We start from the raw sequence: 25,845 nt of genomic DNA on the forward strand, positions 1-25,845 counted from the left end.
GCACACGATAGGCTATACATGGCGGCCAGTATTAATGGTGGAGGAAGAACCCGGGAAATACCCGGAAAGAACCACCGACCCTCGAGAAGCTACTGGCAAGCTTTCTCACATACCCACATTGGCCGATTCTGAGACTCGAACCCACGCAGACAGAGGTGAGATGGCAGTGATCCGTAACGGTAAGCGCTTTAGACCATTCGGCCACTCGGGGCCCCATGAAAATGGTGAATAAACATTCTTTATATATATCAGAATTATTTTTTCAAACTCTGACGACAGTGCTAATCAGTCTAAATTAAACTGATTTTAAAGAAATGTCCATAAACCTATATATTGATTCATGACAAACGATTTTTTAATAGAAAGAATCCGTCCTCGTTCAACCACTAAATCAGACAATTGGAAGGAAGCAGTGAATGAACTCTACGAGGTTTTCGCGTTTAAGCTGCTTCAACAGATTACACTCGCTGTTTCAATTCACTTTCAGCTTATTCTTGAGTCAACTAATTTGTTTAACCTTATCTGTAAAACCATACAATTAGATAAACATAATAAGCATACAAATATCGTATTTCCCGCACAATAAATTGAAATCATCTAACACAAAAACCGAGACGAAAAGAAAGATTCACTGAATTATCTATTCCTTTTCCTCAGGCGGCTCTTTCACTTATTTGGGAGTTCAGTAGTGTATTATGCCTGATAATCTAAGGTTTGAAATCCAACGTCTCGTTTATATTGGTGTATTCACCAAAAATTGTCAACAAAGGTTTAACAACATGGTAGTCCAATTTCTGTATCGCTTCAGTAGCCTAAGAGGTTGGATTGTCCATCTCTGGTGCGGGAGGTCGCGAACATCAAGATAATTATTTGACAAGGAGCAAATTACACCGGATCAGGCTGATAGACAAATGAACAATACGGTGGCAATTGTCGTTAAAGACCACATGTGGCAACGAAGGAATGAGCGTCTCTAGAACAGAGATTGTTCTTTAATATTGGATTTTGAGCGTCTACACACAGGTATATATATATATATATATATATATATATATATATATATATATATATATATATATATATATATATATATATAAGAGCTACAAAGAGAGATCGATCGATTCAGTACTGCGATTAAAAAAATAAAACTGACAATATGTAGAACTTGTAAAGATATTTTATTCCAAAAATGAAAAGAAAAATAGCCTAAATGGCCTAATGCGTGTTTGTTTTATGCAAGTGAATCTAGTCATGTACATATATATATATATATACTAACTGGCCACTAACAATGATGTAGATCTATGATTGGCACAACTTATGTGTACTATAAGCCTCACCGAGAAACAGGAAGTAAAATTATCGTAAATGAAGAGTATACGAAATATAATGTTTCAGGGGGATAATAAATGCAATAATTCAAAGTACAATAAAATGGCAAGGAAAACAAATAATGAAAAATGGAGTCAGATTTAGATCAACTTACTGTCAACATAAAAAATTTATTTTGCTAATCTCATGCACCTTTTTAAAGTACATATATTCATGCATACACGAAAATTTCCAACTTCATTCCTGAACTAAAAATAAATACGCCTTTACATAAACATGATTATATACAAAACCGCATACCTCGTACCTGAACTGGTACATAAATATAAACACGCCGACATGTAAATATCGTACCTTATTCCTGACCTACGCATAAGCATGCCTACATGTAAATCACATATCTCATTCCTGACGTATACATGCCTACATGTAAATATGGTACCTCATTAATGAATAATCGTAGAAAATGTATCTGGCAGGTAAAAGAAAAACTTTGAGGTACAACTGAATACGCTAGTAACAAACATCTGTCAGGAGAAGGTGACATCATAGAAACGAGTAGCAGCAACCTCGCACTAATAAATCTACCAATTACAATCACAAAACTTGCTTTGGAAGTCAAAGGTTTGAATGGTAGGCATGCATTTCTACATTATATGATATAAATATGAAATATACACGTGCGTATCATCACTTTTGTACTTTTAAATCTTCAAGAGAATTATTATACTTATCAAAGCCATTTGGTATATATAGTAATTGACAATATGGAAATGTGTACTAAAGAATTAAGCATTATAAAGAAGCATTCAAATGCCCGCGGTACAAAAAAAATGCTTAAAGTGTTTAAAAATGTTATTGAATATTAGATATGTACTATAAATGCTTTAACACAAATATTGTTTCATCTGATGACTTTCTATTTTTGTCAAAATAGTGAATGCAGAGCATTCTAAATAGAGTTTGTTTTTAGCACATTTACTTGGTGCTTTGTGGGAGGCTGTGTTTACAACGGTATCGGGGTTTCAGACGATGGCAAATCTTACAATAGCATATCTCATCCAGCGCTTCTATCCTCCATCACAAAATGCCTCGTTTGCACCAAAAACAACACTGTATTCAAGATGATTACAACTCAATTAGCATTTTTCCAAGGCTTTAGAGCCTTCCGCCAATTTAAAATGTCTTTCTTGTATCTGTCTATTATTTCTGTTCCCACCAACTGCTCAAGGGTTGCCTGATAAAAGTGTAAGAAAAAAGTGTTATTCCTTGACCAATCAAATATCAGTCTAATGATTAGAATGTTTAACACAAATATTTACATGTAATTTAGTCTATGCAATACTTTTGAAGATGTCATTGTTTTCTGCCTCACATCTCAAATATGAAATATCAACTAACCAAATAAAGCAAAATACAATATTAACAAAAAAATATTACACTTCTCTCTCTCATCACAATACGATCCAAGCTGTTACAAATAATTTTCAAATTGTGTGTCTTCCATGCAATTATGAAATCCCTCAAACTACATAAAAACGATTACTGAGAGAGATATGAAACTCGTAAACATAAATGCTACATATGCCTTTCATATAAAGCATATGAAACCTTATTTCCAGACAGTGTAAATTAGAACAATTCATGACGTTGTAATTCTTGAAAGTATGCAACTCAGTCTTTCCTCCTACTTTACTTGCTGGAATAATGGAACATACTTATCTATTTATCGTATAGTTGGTGTCGTCGTCCTATGGACGACTATTAGAACTCTGCTTTGCAATGTTATCTTATGTGCAAAACCGTATAAAACAGAGATCCATTTTAGAAATTACATAGACACTCACGCAATGTATATGCATGTATGTAAGCATGATGTTTATGCATACTGAATAGATGGCTGAAATTCGTGTTCTCATATTCCGAAATTCCTCTGGATGTTACAATTATACATATTTAAATGGTCCCCCGTTTTCGTTAAAGTGCAAACACCTTCATGATTAGATTCTTCTTTCATTTCGACGAATGATTTATAATTGTGCAGGTGTCACACTTACCAAGAACTCATGATCAGGCGTATCAAGAGTTTGTCGCACGATATCGTTCATCTCGTCTGCCATCTTATCACCCAATTCATCAGTAAAATACCTGTGATTGAAAGAATGAATTAGGTAACAATTTATTTTAATGTTCACTTTATGCGAACTATTATAATCATTTTGGAAAGATAATACCTGCACGATGTTATTATTTACATATACACTTCATACTTCGTAATGTACAGTTTATATTGTAGGTTTATAATTTATACAATTTTGCAATTTGTTTCCTTTGAAAAGGGTCAGAGACCAGAATCTGTTTCATGGGCGGATGCTTCTAATCTACTATACTCAGTGGAAAAATGTTGTTTTGAATGAATGCTTTTATACAGGAATTAGATCATACGAATAATTCTCAAAAAAATTCTCCTTCCATACTACAAATGGCTCATGCCAAATAAATCAAATTCAGTCATTTTAGAAGGTGCATTTCGATTGACGCCGCTACATTACAATGCACGTTAAAAAAATCTGTGAAAATGTACGATATTGTATTTTCACATAACTGTAATTATTGCGTCATGTACAAAGAACTCGAGAGAATTTATTTAACAAAAGTTATTTTTTCCGTAAGACTTAGGAAAATTAAAGATAAATCATCAGAAAATGTTATTTATAGGGCTTTTTCAAATTCTAAAATTGTTCTAATATAATTCTGCCGACCACAAATTAGAACTTGTGTATGATGTTACTTTTGCCGGTCCGATCGTCTGTCTGTATGGATGCGTTTTGCGTTAAGTCATGTTTTCATGCACTATGGTCGAACATCTGAGCTTGACGAACGATTCCAGTTTTATACGGACATAAAATTGGCGTGAATTAGACACGCAAGAGGACCATGAAAATATATTTTCTTCTCTAAGCAAGGACTGTAAAAATGGTCTGCAAAAGTCGTCAACCCCTTAAGACTAAGATCTCTACTTATTGTTAGTAATATCTTTGCAACTACGAATATGCTGCCGGATTAGAATCTCATTTCAGATGATACGGCTGTAATTGGTGAATTTTTAAGTGTTTTTGTTGTTGTTTTGTTTGTTTGTTTGTTTTGTTGTTGTTGTTGTTGTTATTGTTGTTTTTGTTGTCAGGCTGATTTCTTTTCATTGATATAATACTTCCGTAGATGCTCATCAATACCACCTGAAGTGGGTACTGGGGCTGGCACTGTTTCTCTTCTTTGGACTCCTTACTCTTCTTCCTGCAATACACAATCGAAATTATTATTTAAGACCAAAGTAAAGATAAATGTCAAATTATTATGTCTATTCTTCCTTTTCTATGTGATAAGAGTTCAACAAATAATATTAGTACATAGTTAAAGCAGATGTAGCAACTATTATTAACCTTTTACATTTTCAATGTATTAAACAGTCCAAAGTATACTTTTTTCTAAGTAATGATAAACTTTGAAAATTTCTTCCTATCCAAATTGGTGATATAACTTCGACTGTCTAGTAGCATAGGTTGAAGATGAGTGACATGTCATTGAACTAGATTAATATTCTGTTCTTTTATAGAAATAGGACAAATTTAGGAAATTTAAAATACTAAATAAGTATGTCAAAAAGGTTCTTGAAATTCAAATAACAACGCTCTTGAAAACTGCACTACTAAATTACAGGTCGAGTCAAACTTGGGTATTTTACACAAAGGGAAAATATATACTGAACCATCAATTCAAATTAAATTATTACAAAGGCATTTTCCCTTCGGGAAAAGATTTGTTGTTTGAATCGATAATTTCATTTGTTACAATTCTGCGAGCAAATAAATGTTCATATTAATTAAGGCAGTGAGCTTCTGAGGTTCTACCTAAGTACAAAAGTACAGAGTATTCTAAATGAGTTCCATTGGTGTTCCGATTAAATCCACTCTAGTTTACTGATGTACCAATAACATTGAATAATATTGATATATATTGATGTATCACAATGATATAATCCAAAACTTCTTTACGTGAATTCACAGTAATTCCATAATAGTTTCTTATTCATGAAGTTTATAAGCATCTTGTAATTCCAATGAATAATTGAAACAAATAAATCCCTTTAAATTATAACTGAATATGACAATTCAGAACCAGTATGAAGGTCATAAGTTCTTTTCCAAAATCATTATAGCTTTTAAACAAGGCCATGTCCTTTTACAGCCAGCCACTCAAACGTCAGGCGACCTGATTGTTCAAAGGTGAGAAACTATTGACCTGAACTCAGATACAATGAAATTGGTCAGGTAGATCTAAATGTCACGTAAACATGTTTGTCATACAAAATGAACTTATCCGGCAGTAAAATCCGACATAGGACAACATAATCTATTTAATATATATATATATATATATATATATATATATATATATATATATATATATATATATATATATATATATATATATATATATATATATATATATATTTATTTATATTTCAATAGAGCACCTCTGTTTGCTCTGATTGAGTATTTGGTTCAAGTTTAACTGATTTATTGGGAAAATTGGGTCAAGTGGTTAGTTGTAAAGCAATGTATGAAATGGGTGCAAGGATATGAGAAAACATTATCTTTAGTAATATAATAATTCTGAAGTGATTCAGAGATATTAAAGTTGATTATTTCAGCTCGAAAGCAAATTCACCATATGAATTATGTCCAATTCATTTTATGTAGATTTGTCTTGTTACTTATAAATTTCTCCAGTAACTGAATATATCGTAACAGAGAATATTTTCCTTTGTTACGTTATTACTATAACCATAATCATTTTATCCTCAAGGGTAATTTCAGACATTCAAAACAAACTTGTATAAGGAAATCGACTGTGTATGGGTTCAAATTCGAAATTTGTTGGAATAATCTACATTGATAAAGTCATGAGATTTAACGCATTTCATCCCGTAAAATGTATACAGTGTCCATCATTTTCAGTCTAATGGGGCTGCAGGATATTTCTTTAAAATATACAAGAATATATAGAGATTGCCTTTACATACTCTTTACTCACGTACCTTACATATTTCTACAATGAGATTAACTTAATACTAGATGTCATATTGTTTAGTGTACACATTTATAAACAGCACATTTTCCTTAACAATTACCAGCAAAGCATTAAGCCGTTAAAACCATGGTGTCATTTTGTTCCAAGCTGTATTTATTTCTGTGTTCTCTTTTGTACTGTATCGTGAAATCCAACAAAAATAATTATATTCCATTTTTTTAAAGCGTCTTTTGTATCACCAAATTAGACATAATATTTTCTGTGCTAGCATAGTGTAGTCTCCCTTGTAAATTACGTCATCATCTGCACATTCCTTGTAAATTAGTATATAATTATTATACTGTTAAAAATATATCAAAAATTGGCTTGATTATAGCTTTTTAAAGGATTCGATCCGTGTTCAATTTGTCGAGCAAGATACATTAACAAACATGATCCTTGAGATTGTATTTGTGAATATACCTACTCTTCAAGTTCTCTTGTCAATGCTTAGCTTTAGCTGTCATTGATCTCCGATTTAATCTGGTAAATTGTAAGATATGATGTCACTCTGTTCAAAATGTTTTAATCAATACCGTGAGTAATTTGAGTGACTTTGAAATCATAAATTTGTGGTTTTAAGAAGAGCCGTTGAAACGGAGGTAAATGTTTTCAAAGTAGGCGATTTGCACGTCGCATATGGTTTCGGCTCATTGAAACATTTGCAAATATAAATCTCTATGGTTCTGATTAATCATTCAACTAAATACGTGTCTTTTGTCTAAGTACATTCAAAGTGTTCGGAACCTTTTATGTTCCATCAGATCCGTAATATACTTGTCATAAACTCTTTTTTTCTTCACCAAAGTATATCTTTTCAGGTTTTCTCTTCTTTTTTTTAAAAAAGAAGTGTCTCAAAAATTATCTGTATGTCCTCACTTTTTGTCATTTTCATATTTTCAGCGCTTACGAATTTTGAGAAGACATATAGCACTGTCAAATCAATTGTATTTCATATGCTCGCATGTCAACAATCTCTACCTTCCACTGGACATCCTGTGACTAAATAAGTCCTGCATGTAAACTTTTCTCACTTACTTTTGTAATATGTAGACAGTCTGTTAAGTTAACTGTTCTCAATTCTGCACATTAATTATTTTTTGATAGCGACTAACTTCTTCCCACAGTTGATTGATATTTGTGTAAGCAGCTCGACTCTTTTGATCTAAGAATAGATTCATATATACCACTCTTTGTCTTATTCTGTAAGATCTCCGACTTGAGGAATTTTAAATTGTATGACGACATCCAGAGAATAAATTATATGCGATAAAATTGTCTTCATGTGTTCTGGAAACCCAAACGAAAAGCGTCTAAACATGTACTTTTGTTGTCAACAATTTTCAAAGTTTCTTCCGTCCTCTTTCCAACTTGTTAGTGATTTTCAAATGTTATCAAATTGTACTATTCATATGTTTCAATCGAATACATTTATTTTATTTAGAGAGTGAACACGTGCCCTCTTAACTGAACTTTGCTTTCAAAAATTCTGTTTTTCTTTTTCATTTCCTTTTCTCTAAATCATTGCAAAAAAAATCCCCATGTGAAATATACGATATCTCCCACGGGTACTGTAAAGGAGATCTTCAAGTTGTACTGCTAATTTGGGCAACCACATGTTTGCATGTTTCCTCAGATCTAACAATAGTGCAGTTCTTCCTCAAACTGCATCATTTCTGAAACACTGATGAATAATCCAGAATCATTTTGATGCTCGAAAATAATAAATCAGGATTTATATCCTCCTCTATATTAATTTGTGACACAAGTAGCTTGGGTGACATTTTTTATCCCGTGCAAACATAGGAAAGTATCTATAGATACCTGCAGGCTTATTTTTTATACATAAAATTCATGAAATATATCACCTGTCTGAATAGTGTTGAATATATACAATGCACCTTTGTGCCATTATTTTATTTCAAAAGAATTCAAATCAGATGTGTTCGCAATACCGTTGCCCCAGTGCCGGTGGTGCACGTGGTGCCTCTTCTAACACGACACGGCGACAAGGCCTTGCTACAGTTCTAGTAGTAAATCTAAGTATGACTGCAGCAGTAATTTGGAACACACACACAGACACACACAGATATATATATATATATATATATATATATATATATATATATATATATATATATATATATATATATATATATATATATATATTGCATTTGCTGATATATCATATTTGTAGTAAGTCAGTATTTAAACTAATGTTAATTTACCTCCACAAAGGTTGCATGATTATGCTATACTTAATAATGTTAATTTTTTATAACGATAATGTAGTTGACCGTCCTGAATCTATCTTAAGCGACTTTTGTAAGCCTATTCATTCCTTCAAAATGAGTTAATGACTTACGGCAATAGCAACTAGTGTTCATTTCCCATAGATCCCATACTATCCCAAGCAATAATGTTCATATCATTACAATATTGAATCAACATACAAAATGTCTCCACAATGTAGTAGGATGCTGCTATGCTTGTATGTGAAATCTAAACCTGTATGTATAAAGACATAACATTCATCAATTCATGCACGAATTCATAGATACTTACAAATATGCATGTGCATTACTTACGTTGTTTCATTTTTCCCTGGTCACTTTCGTAACCACTTGTTTCACATTTGTCTTCATCAGTCTCCCACGTGGATGGCAAAGTCCGACTATTTTTGTCCAATTGTTTCGCGCATTGTGGTGTATTTGGGTCGTATGGATCTCTGGGAGGAACATGAGGAATATGCAGTGTTGCATTCGTCCTTTGCACGCTGTCTTGTCTTTGAGAGTTTTGCAGGGAGTTCCTAGTAGCTGCATCATCGCTTGCAGGAGCTGTTGTAAACTTCTTCTGAGGAACATTCTTAATCCAGAGAAGCATTTCGACTGGAGTGGGTCTTTGGATGCTTTCTTTACGAAGTAATTGTTTCAACAACGCTACTAATTCCTTCGAGTATGGTAAGTTACTTGTATCTGGTTCCTACATTGTACAAAACATTTCTTCAAGTGCCACAATGCATAGAAACTAACAGTATTTACCAAGTAGATCAAAACATGATGTACGATTCATTATTTTGAGTAGACTGAACGCTATACAAGACCGAGAGTACAATTTATAAACCGAAGAAAAAATTGTAATTTTTCTTTTTTAAGAATTTTTTAAAACCTTATTTTTAGGGCGTAGGGGTCGGTTATAACTCTTCCATGTGCATCCATGCTCCACTTTCATAGCCCCTTGCTATCTCTTAAAATGTTAAAATTCAAAATGTTGAGAAACTTAAAAGAATACCAGGCCTAGGATCAAATGCGTAGATCTAGCATTAAGAGTCAAATATTTGATATAAAGTATCTAACATTAAGAGTCAAATATTTGATATAAAGTATCTAGCATTAAGAATAAACTATTTGATCTAATGTATATTTCATCTTCCTTTCGTCATTAAGATAGGAAGCAGCTAGAACATACGAGATACAGAGCGTATTAACTAATCAATATTTGACATGCTTAATCGTTGTAATCTAAGCCATATTTAACAAAATCAGATGATTGTTTTTCGTACACAAATAATCGATTTTATTCATGTGTGAATAGTGGTCTTTATATGATAAGGTATCCTTCTGTGTGATGTTGTGCTTGATTATCATTAAGTCGTGAAGTCACAGGGTAAATTGTTTCATTTTTGGAAAGAACGATACCGTTATGTCGATATTTCAATATTCCTTTTTTCTGCCCTCAGAGTATGCTAGAGCGCAAATGAAACTACGAAAATGTACATGGTTACATACGGGATATTACGAGCTTTTAATTCGTAACACACATCATCCGAATGTAAATGAATATACAGGTTCCAATATATTAGGTTTGCTTTATTATATCTTCAGTTTAGAATATGAATTATTGAAAGCTCTATGCTTAATTTACCTTATACTTGATCATTTTTTCCTTAAGTTCTGGTAGAGACTGAACGTCAAACAATAATTTCTTTGTCATCATTTCGTACAGGCAAATGCCTATTCCCCACATGTCCAGCTGTAATATGGAGATGTAACAAAGAAGGATTACCGGCGTTTAACAAGACCACGGTGTAAATGAAATAAACAAGAAATACAATAACATGGTCAAGGAAGATGATTTTACCATACGCAAGACCTCTCGCAACTAACTACAAATATAGGATCATAACCTTCATGTTTTAAAAAGGTTTCAGATTCGTAAGAAGTATTTTATGTCCTTTCATCCTGTGTTAGTGAAAAAAGTCAATACAAGAGAAAAAGAAATGTAAAATCAGATGAATATGTTTTTTTTTATATTAAATCTTTGAGTAATATAGGGGTTTATGGGAATTTAGCATTGCAAAACATTTGAGACTGTAGGGCGTGTATAATAATTTGACATTACGGTAAAAATGTGCACGGTATGGGTGCCTAACATTAACGCATCATGGAATGGTGAGGGGTCTATGGGAAAATGACACTAGTGTGTAATGGTGTATGGAACCCATGTGAATTTAACAAAATTATTTAGACCAGTACGGGTATCTGTGACAATTGTACATTAACGGTTCATAACATTCTATAAAAAAAAAATAACGTTAGCAGTTTATAGCGTCCCTGTCCGCCTCTCATGAAAAGTTAAAATCACGAATATCAGTATAGTATAGTATAGACCCAATTTCGTTTTACGTTATGTCTGAGAGGGTATAGAACCCTATGTGAATTTAACAATAGTAATGCTATCGTGTCACTGCTCTGGGCCTAAACATGTAACAGAAAGAAGCGAAACCAGCAATTTAGGTATAATTCAACCAACAAATAATTTCCCTAAAATACAAAGTGAAAATTTCAAAGACACTTTAAATTATTGATAAACTAAATCCCAATATAATCCCAAATATCCTTTCGTAATGTCCAAGAATATAGAATATTCCTCAAGAATATAAAATTATCCAAAGGAATTCGAATGGTCTTGAATGTCCTGATGTGCCAGTAGTGTTGAACTTCTTGATATACCTATGATGTAATCCGAAATATCTTTGAATAAATTCACCATAATCCTAAATTAGCCTTTGAGTTCCAAAAGTCACTGATCACTTTGTAATTCCCACTAATAATTTAAATAAATAATTCCTCTAAAAATATCTCAAGACAACTATAAATATTTTCAGAGACAGATAATAAGACAGGAATGAATTATTGTTTACCAAATCAGCTATAAAAATATACACTTGACTTGCGACGCAAAAAATAATTTAGGAAAACCCAAATTTCCTATGGAAGCTTCCACCAAATGTAAACAAGTTATTTTCCAGAACATTCTAAGCTCATAAAAAGGTGCATCTTTGAATTCAAATCTCAGTAGCCAATATGACCAAAATCCCATAGGCAAAGGCTCAACCCTCAATCACGGACAAAAGTCAATCACACTCTATAAATTAACTATATATAACAGTTCACGTTACCCTTTCCAACTTTCGTACGAATCTTGTAACTTTTTGCTGCTAAAGGTATGTAGGCTTTGGAAACTTGCGCTCTATGGCAAGGAAGATAACAGAAACATAAATTGGTGGATCGTTTGGAATTTGTATCTCTTTAAAACATTTCAGAACAATTAAAATTGCCTTTGAAATTTGAATTGACTTTGTTTCGGAATTCTCATGTTCCGTGAAACTGATTTTTAATTCACACATTTGAGAAATATTTAGTGAAGTTAGCAGGCATTCACAAAGTCAACTAAAATCAAGAGCTTCTTATTGTAAATCTTACCAAGAGAAGATTAGATTCTATAAAAAAGGATGATATGGTTGACCTTGTCAGACTTAATGATCTTTCTGAAGCAAATACTCCTTTAACAAAGCAAGAGATAAAGAACGTTTTAATTCAGTATTTGTTAGAAAAGGAATTTTTTTTGATAAATGTGTTTTGAAATTGATTAGTAAGTCTGTATCAGCTTTTGATAGGAAATTATCGGAATAGCAGTTTCACCAACAAATATAAATAAAGTTTGGAAAGCTTCAGCTTCATAAAGAAATGATGGAACTGCGGATGCAGAGAGAGAGAGAGAGAGAGAGAGAGAGAGATTCAAATTCAGACAGAGGAAAAATAGCAGAAGAAAATAGTGAAATGCGCATTAAGAGAAAGTAAAAGGAAACGCTAATGCAGAGAGAATGATCGACGAGACAGAGTGAGAGAAGAAGAGGAAAGAGAAAATACATTAAAATTATAAATAATTAGAACTAGCTGGCGGAGTACTCTCTCCCACCAGTTACACACAGGTTCAGGTTTTCATATTACCAGAAATATTAGGTTTGTATTCCTTTTTCAGGAAAACGAAGTTGATAAATACTTTCTTCACTTTGAAATAATTGCTGAAAACATTAAATGGCTAAGAGAGCATTGGACTTTTCTGTTATAAGCATTGGACTTTACTGTTAAAAGCGTGCTTATTGGCAACGCTCATGAAGTCTACACTTCACTGTCAGTAGAATAAAGTGCTGAGTATGAAAATTAGCATGAGTGGCATCGTCATGCGCATAATTAACTTCTGGAGACACCAATTGCTCAGCCAACAGTTATACTTAGGATTAATGTCTTGTCACGTGTTTAGGCTCGAATAAACAGTAACATAAGAATGAATGAAAACAACAAGCTTTGAAAAATATAACAAATTATTTATTTCCCTGGAAAAGTACTGTAAAAATGAAAATATATGAACTTACGGTTTTAAGAATCAAATCCAAAAAATTCCAAGAATAATCCACGAATAAAATTTTAGAAGTCCTAATAATAAAATATTTCAATGAATTCAAGTTCGAGTCCCGACGAAGAATCCAAGATGGAAGGCGATGATGTATGATGTATCCTGTTCAATGCTGTTGTCTACAGTACTTTGTAGAAACACGAAATACTCGTCCGGTTTTGGAAATCCAAATAATTTTTTTAAGAAATGTCTTTGTTCAATAATTCTATATGAGCACACAAATATTTCCAGAGAAAGGAATTAATCTTTTATACTCAAAATAATCTGAAGAAAAATTAACATATAACTCGAAAATTGGCTTCAACAGAAGGAAACGACTTGACATAAAGGTTTTAAGCCCAGACTGAGATTATTTCTCTAAAACAATGGTTATAAAGTAATTTTGAGACGCAGAATGCGTACCCGTATAAGGGTCACGTAATCATGTTTACATCACATGCTCTTAGCATGACCCTGACAAAAACTAATCATTTTACTCTAAGAATAAAAGTTGTTTACTTCACTAAAACTATTTTCAAGCCTAGGGTCACTTATCCAGTACAGCCTCGATCTGACCCTTATTCTTTCCACAATAAAAATAAAATTAAAAAGAACTTGTTGAGGTGAATGTTACTAAATTTGAATTAAGTTCGAGAACCAGGTTATCCTTATGTGTTTACAAAAATGAATAGTCAAGGTCGAACAATTTTCTGAAAAAGTACGAGTTCCTAGTAAACAGAACTACATTATTTTGACATATAATGAAATTCAAAAAAATAGAAATTTTTTAAAACTTACAAACAATTAAATCAGATATAAATTAAATCAAATATACATAACAGTCTAGAACGTTGAACACCACTACATAATGCGCATTGAGACTGATTGCGACGCGCATTGAAATCAATTTCGAGTAATGTAAATGATACTGGAGGGTATGTATATTTGTCCTTGGACTGTCACGTAATGCAAATCACGTCGTTTGACTATTATCACAGTTCGACATGTGTCAAATTTACAAACGGACGGAGGGATCCTGACGCTATAATCCAATTTTTGACTCAAAACATTGTCAAATACTCTCTCCAGCTTGTACTTTGATGAGTTGTTGAATGTTCTTCATATGACGGTCACATGACAACTGTACAGATCCTTCAATCACATTACCATAAAAAAATAATTTTCGAATGAGTGAAATCGCATGTAATTTTTTCCTCAGTATTAGTGGAATAGCTGATTATAATCTGACATAGTGCAGTAAATCGAAAAGGGAACAGGAGACAGGGTTATATAATTCAGCATCGATTTACAAGTTGCTAAAACTTGAATTTGTTGTACAGATCACCAAAGACCCCTTAAAGACTTGCGAGAAATACAAAGTTTTTAGTGACGTATCTGATAAATCTGCAATGTTTCATAAGAAGGGAAGATAGGATCCTAAATAACGCAACATGCAAATACAGGTTTAGGGGTTGGGGGACTGATTCATCGTGCTCAATCCATATGATCTTGACCTAAGACGGTTATACCGTAAAGTGCAATTTGTTTATTTGTAAGAACAAGTATAATAACAAGTGCTTGTCTGGAGAGATAGAGAAAGAGAGAGAGAGAGAGAGAGAGAGATCCTACCACCAGCCATTGCTTTTCTTATTTTTATTGAATTCAAGGAAAGCAATGATTCTTTTCCTTCTTCATAAGTAAATTTAACTCCCAATTCATTTAATATAAAAGTACATAACACTATACACTCAATTTATAGGGTAGAAATTTGCATTTTTTATGGAATAAAGTCAGCTGTAATCAGGCTTTCCTTCTAAAGAGTATTTAACAGTGTGACCCATGGCAAACCACATCGTTAGCATCATGGGCATTATTGTTAGAAACGGTGTTAGTCGGTCATACTAGATCTTGTCAGTCGGAATAGGCGTTGCTCAATCAGAATAGGTATTGATCGACTACATAAGGTAAAGGCCAGTAAAACTAGTCTTTGTTTAGTCAGAATAGTTTTGATTAGTCAGAATAGGCTTCGGTCAGTCGGAATAGGTGCTGATCAGTCGCATAAGGTGTTGATCACGAAGAATAGGTGTTGATTAGTGGGGGTAAGTGATGGTGAGTCAAATATGTTTTGATCAGTAAGAATAGGTGATCGTCAGAGAAAACAGATGTTGGTCAGTCAGAATAGGTGTTGTCTGTGTTAGATAGGTAGTGAGTCAGAATTGGAAATTATCATTCGGAATGAGAGTTAATTAGTCCGAATAGGTAATTTCTTCACAAAAGACTTAGGTCAGTAATAATTATATAATATTTATCACCCAGAAATGGTGTCTGCCAGTAAGAATATGTGTTGGGCAGTCACAAAAGACGTTAGTCAATCAGTATAGGTTCTGGTCGGTCAGAATGTGTGATGGTCACTCTAAATAGGTCATGCACAGTGAAAATATTGTTGGCCAGTGAAAAATTGATGTTGGGCTCACAATATATATTGGTAAGTCACAGTAACTTCTTGATCAGTCACAGGAGGTGATCGTTAGTCAAAATATGTATTCCTCAATCAAAATGGGTGTTGGAGAGTAAAAACAGGTGCTAGTCCGTTTGGAACGCTATACTTGAATCATAGTAAGTGCTCACAATAAGAGTATGTTAAATGAGAACAAGTGTTGTTTGTCAGAATAGGTATCGGTCTGTCATACTGAGTCCTGAGTGACTGATTTTGTATTTGTAACGTATGAAACCACTCTGCCTCCATTCACAAGAACTAATGTCCTTGTTGGATCATGTGATATTTATCTAAACTAATACAGTACATCTCAACCTTGAAACTTATGAGTGAAGCAATTTACTTTTTGATACATTACACGTCTTACAGTATGAAACCATTATTACGATTTGTCATTAGAAATATCATTAACTAAACGACCCTTACAAAAGTTATTATTTTGAAAATAATGGATCTAATATAGATGTAAATAACACTATACAGAAAAATAATAAATTTTCACTGACTACCACACCAATCCAATTCTTATGTTAAATTCATTTAGACTTCATACCATCCCAAAATCTACTGTTAAATCTTCATAAATCCTAGCACCGTCCCAAATCGTCCAAAATGTTAAATTCCAATAAACACATGCAGGCCAAAACGTATACACCGTAAATTAAATGATCACCTTTAATTAGTGTGTGTGTGCGCGTGTGTGCATGCGTTTATGTATGATTGTGTGTATATTGGGTCGATCTCATATGTTCCTTTCGATTATCAATGACAAATTTAATAATTTAGATTTTAAAATTTGCTTGTCTGTTCGAGCATTACGGTCTCCACCAGTCATATGTTATACTGACATCACCTTTACCCCAACATCGGAGCCGAACCGAATAATTAATACTAACTGCTTGAACAGGGCCGTGCAGAGGCCGAGATACCCGAGCAATTTGCTCGGGGCCCAAGGGGGCCCCCACACGCAGTCAAACACGGCAAATTCTGCCGGCCGAAAACTTGCGTCTTTTTTTCCTCTTTTTTTTTAAATAAAAAAGAGAACCAGTTATAACATGCACTACAGCACGATGTAACTAATGACAATGTGAGACAGGAAAAGAAAGAAAATAAGGAAGTGGGATGACGGGTTGAATCATTCAGCTATATAGTTTCTACCGGTAATGAGACTCACTTGACTGACGTGAGTTTTATATGACTTCGTCAGTTCGTCACTTTCTCTTGGTCTGAAACGTCAGTCGTCAGGCATATATTTTGCATGAAAATGACCTGTGAGCGGTGATCTGCCGATGTCTTCCAAATTGAAAATAATTTACGTGTACCGTATTTAAAAACGGAAATATGGAAATACTGCTGAGAAATCGTTCTCAAAATGAATTCATTGGACTCTGTGCTGCTGAAGTTCGGAGACGAATCGTTGAAGAGTGAATCTGCAAAGTAGTTCTTAATTATGGTTGATGCCACCCCTGATGTGAGTCATACTGAACAAACTACTTTTGTCATACGATGCGTACATGAAGAACTTGGGAAATTTTCCATCGAAGAGCGGTTTTTGATCTTTGCAGATTGTGCAAAAAAGACTGGATCTGATATTGCTAGATTAGTCCTGGAGACTTTGGAAACTTTGAAAACTCGCTTTTAGGACTGCCGTGGCCAAGGCTATGACAATGGGGCCAACATGTCAGGAAAGTAAAAAGGTGTTCAAGCAATTTTCCTAAAGAAGAACCCATTTTCTATATTCTCACCATGTGGCTGTCATTCATTGAATTTGTGTGGTCTGAATGCTGCCTCAAGCTGCACAGATGCTGAGACCTTCTTTGGAATTGTTCAAACTGTGTATACCATCTTCTCTGCTAGTCTACAAAGCTGGGAAAGATTACAAAGGAAGCTGCATGGTGTGTCTCTGAATGGGCAATCTGGGACGCGATGGACTGAGAGACTTGATAGCATTCGCCCCTTCTCTAATCACTTGTGTGGAATCATTGCCTCTTTGGAAGAAGTTCAGAGCTTGAATCTGACTGCAAAAACACGAACTGATGTGAAAGGTGCCATAAAATATATGAACTCCTTCAAATGTGTTCTCATGGCAGGCATTTGGATGAAAGTCCTCACATTGACTGATCGCTGCAACCAGGTCATTCAGGCAAGAAAGGCAACTATTGATGTTCGGGTGAAAAATATTGAGGCATTGATCAGTCGCCTCAAATCTGTTCGGGATGACTGGCCAGCAATTTTGAAAGAAGCCAAAACAGTGGTAGTATCTGCACAAATCAGTTCTGAATTTCCAATCCATCGGAAAGTGAAGCGTAAACATCTTGCCGGAGAACAAGTTGATGGCGACGAACATATCGCGATTCAACGGAAATGGAATCAGAAAAAGACACAACTTTTCGGAGAAATGTTTTTTCATCACATTATTAATTCAGTTATTGGTGGACTTACAGTTCGTTTCGCAGCCAATCAAATAATCTTTGCTACATTCTCTTTCTCGTGGGAGTTTCAAAAACAGTCTAAAGATGAAATTAAGAGTGCCTGTTCTGAGTTTTCGAAGAAATATTCATGTGATGTAACTGAAACTGAACTGTGAAGAATTGCTTCATATGAAACAAATTCATGCAGCAAATTTTGGTAAGAAACCTCTTTCTCCATTTGACCTGTTGAGCAAGATTTCAGAACTGAAGATTGGTGAACTCTTCAGAAATGTAGTGATGGCGCTGCGTATTTTCTCTTCAATACCAGTAAGCCTCAAGTGAGCGTTCTTTCAGTAAATTGAAACTCATCAAGAATTTCTTGCGCTCAGCTATGGGACAAGAACGAACTAGTGATCTTGCCATTTTGAGTATTGAGTGTGAATTAGCCCGAAAACTTGATTTCCATTATATCATTGAGGAATTTGCAAAAACAAGTGCAAGAAAAATGACCTTGTAACAAAAGAAAGCTGGACTTCTTATAATTGGCTAATTTTTTTTTTTTATTTTTTTTTTTTTTGGGGTGGGGGATCTGAATGATGCTCGGGGCCCCCACATCCTCTACACGGCCCTGTGCTTGAACAAGCAGTAACGTTGAACTCGAAGTACAACCAAATATATAACATAAAAATTTTTAGGACTAAATATTGAATAAAGTAGACAATAGAGTATCGTCATGCATATCTGCGCAGACATACGACATTTGATGAGTTATGTTGTACATGGTAACATTGCGTCATATCGATGTTGATTTATGACAATTTGTTCTCATATATCAATAAGAAAAGTGGAAAAAATATTCCACGAGTGACCTAATTTGACATGAACACATCATAATGACAGTAAAAACAACCATATCAACGTTGAGCATTACACAAAATAAAACTAAATTAAGTTCAGTTTAAGGGAAGACTCAAGAACTAGAGTGATTCGTGAAACGATTTTAAATTCTCTCTCTCTCTCTCTCTCTCTCTCTCTCTCTCTCTCTCTCTCTATATATATATATATATATATATATATATATATATATATATATATATATATATATATATATATATATGTATATATATATATATATATATATATATATATGTATGCATGTATGTATGTAAGCACGCACAAACCTTGTAATCATAAAGCTGTACCAGAACCATCTCTGGACTCATGTAGTTTGGTGTTCCTAGAAAGTAAGTCAACTTCATCATTTCGGGGCAATCCATGAGCCTGTAAAAATAATAATAATAATAATAATAATAATAATAATAATAATAATAATAATAATTTATTATTATGATTATTATTATTTTAATTTTATTATTATTATTATTATTATTATTATTATTATTATTATTGTTGTTGTTGTTGTTGTTATTGTTTTGTTGTTGGTGTTGTTGCTATCATCATTCTTATTATATAAAAGAATTGCAGTGATATGGAACATTCATTTGTTATGCATGACCGACTTTTAGTTAACGGGTAAAACTATGCCTTATGTCATTTGGAAATAAACAGTTTAAAACTTGTGCATTGATTTTAATTTTAGAGGTCTACTTATCGACAGCTTATTCGTTGTTTTCATTCTAAGCGTTTTGTAAAATTTTGAACCGGCACAGTTATCTAGCTAAATATAGTGTCAATTCTTTCTTGTTCTGATGATACATATAAAAGAGTTATATAGCAAATTATATTTTCTTTTCAGCTTCTTATTCGTCTCATTAATGATACGTAAATCTGTCAAGAGTGAAAATAATAATTATGGATTAGCAAAATTTGTGGAAAAGAGGGATAAATTCATCAGTAATAAATAAAAAAACGTAAAGGTAGAAACATACTTAGCAACCCCAAAGTCAGCAAGTTTCACAGTTTTGTCTTGGGTTAAAAGCACATTTGTAGTCTTTATATCTCTATGAATGATGGCTTCCTGATATAAAAACTGAAGAAAAGAAATAAAATATAGAAATCTTTAAATACATACACACACACATGCATACATACATAACTACATACATACATACATACATACATACATACATACATACATGCATGCATGCATGCATACAGTCAGTCAGTCCGACAGTCACATTACGTGCATAGATACATTAATATTTGTTCCTTATATGATGTACTTTATATATACACGAGTTTACATTTTGTTCGAATCATATTAATTCACCAATCGTGGATCATTTATGTTATATTTTAATTGTCAAACTGCAACTTTAGTATCATAACTTGGCAAGTGGTATGCAAATGAAAAACAAAGAAATAAATTCAACACATGATTTTGTTTATTTGTTTGTTTATTTATATATCTGCATTGTTGCAAAAATTAGGGCAAAAAGAGTCTAACCTGCACTGCCGTACACATTTGCCGTAGGATGCACAGACACCTATCCTCTTTTATGGGTCCTTCCTTTCTGTCCAAGTACTGTTTTAAAGTGCCTCCGGCACAAAACTCCATTACAATACACATTTGATATTGGTCGTCGCTAAGAAAACAGTCAATCATCTCGACGATGTTTTCATGTTTAACCCTTTTCAACAGATTCAACTCTCTGTTTAAATTATCCTTCTCTTTCGGATTCAGCCCTCTGACTTTGATTAGCTTGACCGCGAACGTCTTCTGTAGAGTCAAGATAAGAAATTTTATGTTTACTTATATAATGAGATAAACAAAACAAGCATACCTATGTCTAATTTTTTCAGAAAAAAATAAAGATGATATAAGACAGAAATGGGACAGACCGGGACGAAAATTATTAGGACAGAATTTTTGAGTAAAAATAATAAGATTGAAATTTTCTCTAAATTGTACTAAAAATAATTTTTCATTAAATTATATTGAAAGTAGTTTTCCACTCAAATATATTGAGATTAATTTTATTTATTTCTGTATTACTACTATATACTATTTTAATAAAGATTGCGCCCTTACGAGCAAGTGCAAAACTCCCTTGTACTATACATTTCTCATGTATCGATAAGTCAGCAACCATTACACTCGGTAAGTTGTGTAAGTTGCTGAACCAGAGAATTCCTAAAATACCCTGTGATTGAGTAAGCTATAAGATTCACATGAAACGAACAAGCTGATGCGGCAGAATTGTTTGTCTGATGACGTACTCAAACACGGACGGTTTCAAAGGGAAGAGACGACAGCCTCGTTCTGATTCAAAGTGAACGAACACATGTATCTAGATGTGTGTCAATATTTGGCCATGAGATTACGTTCACAATTGCGTATAAATTGAGAACAAGCTTGCGCAAATCAGTTCGTTCTATGATAATCAGAAAGAGTTTGTCTCTATACAGTATATCCCAACGTACACCATTCCCCAAAGATGTAGCCGTATCTACACCGTCATGAGTGATAACCTTTTGTTAAGAGAGCCTGAACCCTCCCCCCCTCGCCACGGGCAAAACTATTTTTTAACTTATGAGTTATTCCTTCTCATAGCAAGAAATGAGAAGGTTTTGATCAAATCTTATCATAACAAAATCATGATTCATTAAATTATATAATTCCTCTGGCATTCTTTCCATATGGCAGCTGTTTAAAGTTACTTGCTGACTTTCAATCGTTGGTTATGCCTGTAAATCAGCGGCTGGTAATTCCAATGCCTCATATTTTCAATAACATTGAACGTTTGATATATAGACTTATATGTTTGACCATTCATCAAAAAGTGTGAACAAAGATTTAAGGAGTTAACACTTCCATTATTTAGCTCAAACCATTTTACAAAAGTTAGAAAACAGTATATGTTATCAGAGAGGTGTATATGAGTTTTATAAATACAACTATTGATTATCATTGCCTGTGGCCTAGATAATTTCGTATGTGATCATTTTTACGTGCACCTGTGCCGTTGACACCCACCCCACACCACCAAACCCACATACACATACATGCATGTATAGATCTATCCATACATACATATTAAAGTTGATGTCTTTATATTTACGACCATCGAGCGCTTTAATTGCTCCGATAAAACTATTGTTACGTCTGTGTCATCTTCCATGTCTTTCACGATGATATAGCGGATATAAATGGATAGTGTAAACTATCCGATTATAGTCAATCGCCTTGAGATTTATTCAACATAACACTGGTATTGATTTTCTACCTTCAGTGCTCCTCGTGTGCTTTATTCGGGAATACCAATACAGAAATGCGCTGTTCCACAACTAGGCCAACAGCTATATTTAGCACTATTTGTGGTTAATCCCACATGGAATTCCAATTATATATATATATATATATATATATATATATATATATATATATATATATATATATATATATATATATATATATATATATATATATATGTCTGATTTTAAAATTTAAAAGTTATCGGTAAACATTCATGGCCTGCTAATCTTTTGGATCCCGGATGTATTTTTATTCAGTTGCTTATCAGATAAAGCGTCGTAATATCGGAGTTAACGGTTCTTTTCTTGTATAAACAGCAACAACCAAAACAGAATTTACCTTATGTTGATAATATTGGTATATTAGAATTTACCTGTAACAAAGAATTTTTTTTCTTAATGCTAGAAATATCAGCGATAATAGTGGAAGAAAAGTCGTATCTTTAACACTGGTATTCCAAGCTGTAAAAAATAACTTCTCTCGTAAAGCATTCGATCCATGTAAGTGGTCAGGGACAAACCCGTATCGATATAATCATGTAACATATGTACACACACACACACACACACACACACACACACACACACTTATTTGTGATTTTTTAACAGTGCGACACAATAACTGATAAAGGCTCTCAAACAGGACAACATGTCATCGCTAAGAAATGGCAGGAAGTTTGAGTCGCCGATCCAATTTTATTTTCGCCATTCTTCTTTACTCGTGATTTTAAAAAATCAAGTACGCAATAAACATGTAATAACAGATATAGATTTGAAAGCTTCAGACTCACGTTAGAATAGCATAAATGACCATTCATATATAAAATCAAATACTCGTTGAATTTCCCTCTTTGACACAATGGACAAAAAATATTTTTCAAAGAATATCGCCAGTGCCATAAACACCTCCACCCAACATCAGCTTTTTTTCTTCTAAATCCCATATAATAATCAAAGCATGCAAGTTTACAAATCAGTAGAACAAATTTTATTATCTTTTTGTAAGGAACGTTGATTTTTATTCTTGGATATGGCAACAAGAAAATCCACTAGATATGGCAGACGGAACGCAGTTTTGACGTGTTAACAAAATCAGAGTAAACTCAAAAACAGTCCTTTTAGAAAGTATCGAATATAAAGGACACGATGTGGCAGCTTACAGGCAATCTTATGCTCCAAATATTCAACATAACATTTGAATGATTCACAAAAATTCGGAACAAAGAAGAATTTATACAAACAACAAAACGTACCCCATCTTTGCTGCCTACTATTTTGCACTTGTGGACAATTCCATACGTCCCTGTACCGAGGGTCTCCTGGAGTCTGTAGTTCCCATATACTGCCATCCTAAAGGTAAGCCTTTAAATCGTCATATGTTTTTAATGGGCTCAGTGCTTGGGTCGCCTTCATTTCTACTCTAATGTTCTGCAATAATGACCTGTTGCAATCTTACCTAGTCAATTGCGACGCCTCTGTATATAAATCGGGTTTGTACCTGGATATTACGGGAGAGATATACTGAGAAGGGAAGTACATACACGTCAATAGGCCTACGAGGCACTGGAAATTTGGAAGATCTGGAGGGTCAAATCTCAGCATTTAACTTCATACCCGTTATCAGAATTCAATTAGATGCGCATTATAAAGTAATAAATAAGGCTAGATCTATACACAGGTAAAATATTTAAGAGTAATGAATCGTATCCATGTCTGTTAAAGTTTAATGACAACGTTTACTAGAATATTTGCTTGGGTTTGGGCCGAGAGAAGGAAGTCCCTGTCGATTATTTAATTATTTTTCTCCCGTGAGTCTCTGCCGAGACGGGCGACATATAATGTTGCCCCTGGACTGATATTTATGTCTCAGAGCAAATCCCACAATAGATAGTTGTCCTGTCGCACTTTTCTTCCTTTCAACTTAAAATATCCATTCGTTTTCGAAATACTGTTTAGCACATTATATACATACAGTTTTCTTCAGGAAATGTTATATCCTCGTATTTCCCTATAGGCTATTCGGTCTTAGAACGTTTATAAAACCTAATTAAAAATATCATCATAATCACACTATGACTGACTGTGTTACACAAACGAACCCCTCCATCTCCCAAGAAAAATAGAGACTATTTAACAATTATAATTTTGACGTGTTGCTTCATTTCGGATTACATATACATGTACATTCTGGTTGTAGCTAAGTCTGCGGTAGTTTTTGAGTGAGTTAATGTTACTCTGGCAAGAAATGTAGAAATGTATTTATCAAATGTAAACAGAATGTTATTTAATCTTGTTCTTTAATAAACTTGTAAACTACCGAGAAAGAATCACTTAATTTGTTTGTGATGTCCAAATATTTCTGCCCTTATGAAAATCTGTGGTATAGTCTATACTTTTGAACCTCGTGTATGTTTTCCTTTCTGTTCTAACGGACCACTTTCCAGATAGAAAATTCAGTTGGAAATCCATATCAAAGATAAGTTTAAAAGGAGTGTCCAAGAATGGTAAGAATATATCTAGTTCATGGGTCCAGCGGTTTTACCAATATAGAATTGCAAACTTTACCAAGCCTTTGTAAATAATATTAGACTGGTTGAGGTCGCATTATGATACACAGAAAACCAGAAGTTATTACTTGGTAGGACAAGAAAGGAATTAATGATATATTCATGCGCTCTTCTTGTGTGTTTAGTCAGTATATTACACGCTTTGCTACCACTGCGTGTGATCGATTTTTAGGCTTCATTACTTTATGAATCCTACTGACTATGAAGTTCAATTCATAAGTAACTGTTGAATCCTCTGAAATGTTAGAGATAAGTTCAAATATTATATGAAAATCATTATTCAAGCAATTATCCACAAAATCAAGAACATTCCTTTGTGGTTAACGAAGGCGTGATTGGATATTGATATAATTGAAATTTCTCGCAGTGGATGGCTTCCTCCGTTTTGCCACTGCTCTTCACTTCTACGTCCTTTGACTGTAAAGCGGAGTAATTCCTGTCAACTTTGTTGACTTAGCAAAGATAAATGCCTGAATAAATAAATAAAAATAAATTTTTCACATGAAATCAGAAAATTTGTTTTAATACACTTGATAACAAATAAAAAAGATGATAGTATAAGCAGAAGATGAGAACTGAAATGTTTAACCTCCAACTTTGTGATCAAAATGATATTTTTCATCCCTTAAGAAAGATGAAACAACTGTTTATGCTTTCACTTAAATGGTTTCAACGGAATGAGTTAAATGATTTTAACCTTGTGCCGTTGTCATAAAATAGTGTGAAAAAATAATTTGATGAACGATATGACATCTCGCAAAATAAAAGTTGCATCGAATGCTTCTTATCGAATGTCATCAATATTATTTCATGTTCTATGAAAGTTTAATCGTATAGAAAAAGTCAGTCAGTAAAGTAACTATACATTTCACTATAATAATAATAATAATACTCTTAATATATAATATATAGCAATTGTACATTAATCTCTAAAGCAATATCAAATCTTAAAAAA

General features: G+C 33.4%; 1 protein-coding gene across 2 annotated transcripts; it reads right to left on the minus strand.

Annotated features, from left to right (window-relative positions):
* Positions 1 to 1,159: 1,159 nt before the first annotated feature.
* LOC149789304 (serine/threonine-protein kinase nekl-2-like) lies at positions 1,160 to 23,791 on the minus strand. Of its 2 annotated transcripts, XR_016424351.1 has the most exons (10): positions 23,577 to 23,791; positions 20,516 to 20,788; positions 19,998 to 20,098; positions 19,290 to 19,389; positions 10,387 to 10,494; positions 9,051 to 9,444; positions 4,569 to 4,626; positions 3,390 to 3,480; positions 1,746 to 2,569; positions 1,160 to 1,698 (listed from the first exon to the last, which is right to left on the minus strand). XR_016424351.1 is itself a non-coding variant. In XM_089975508.1 (9 exons), the coding sequence occupies exons 1-9, from the start codon at positions 23,670 to 23,672 to the stop codon at positions 2,468 to 2,470; spliced, it is 1,323 nt and encodes a 440-aa protein (XP_089831634.1). In that variant the 5' UTR covers positions 23,673 to 23,791; the 3' UTR covers positions 1,160 to 2,467. The 2 variants fall into 2 exon arrangements, 1 of the variants encoding a protein (XP_089831634.1); XM_089975508.1 differs by having other exon boundaries at positions 1,160 to 2,569.
* Positions 23,792 to 25,845: the final 2,054 nt, after the last annotated feature.

Source organism: Sinohyriopsis cumingii, chromosome 11 (genome assembly GCF_028554795.1).
Source record: "Sinohyriopsis cumingii isolate HCF-2022 chromosome 11, ASM2855479v2, whole genome shotgun sequence".
NCBI lineage: Eukaryota > Metazoa > Mollusca > Bivalvia > Unionida > Unionidae > Sinohyriopsis > Sinohyriopsis cumingii.

Bases quoted from the DNA above. Each gene is read 5' to 3' on its own strand.
- LOC149789304 (XM_089975508.1), bottom strand. From the start codon at position 23,672: ATGGCAGTATATGGGAACTACAGACTCCAGGAGACCCTCGGTACAGGG. The intron at 20,789-23,576 runs GTACGTTTTGTT...TTGACTCTACAG, and splicing joins TAGTAGGCAGCAAAGATGGG to AAGACGTTCGCGGTCAAGCT. The intron at 19,390-19,997 runs GTATGTTTCTAC...TTATTTTTACAG, and splicing joins GCTGACTTTGGGGTTGCTAA to GCTCATGGATTGCCCCGAAA.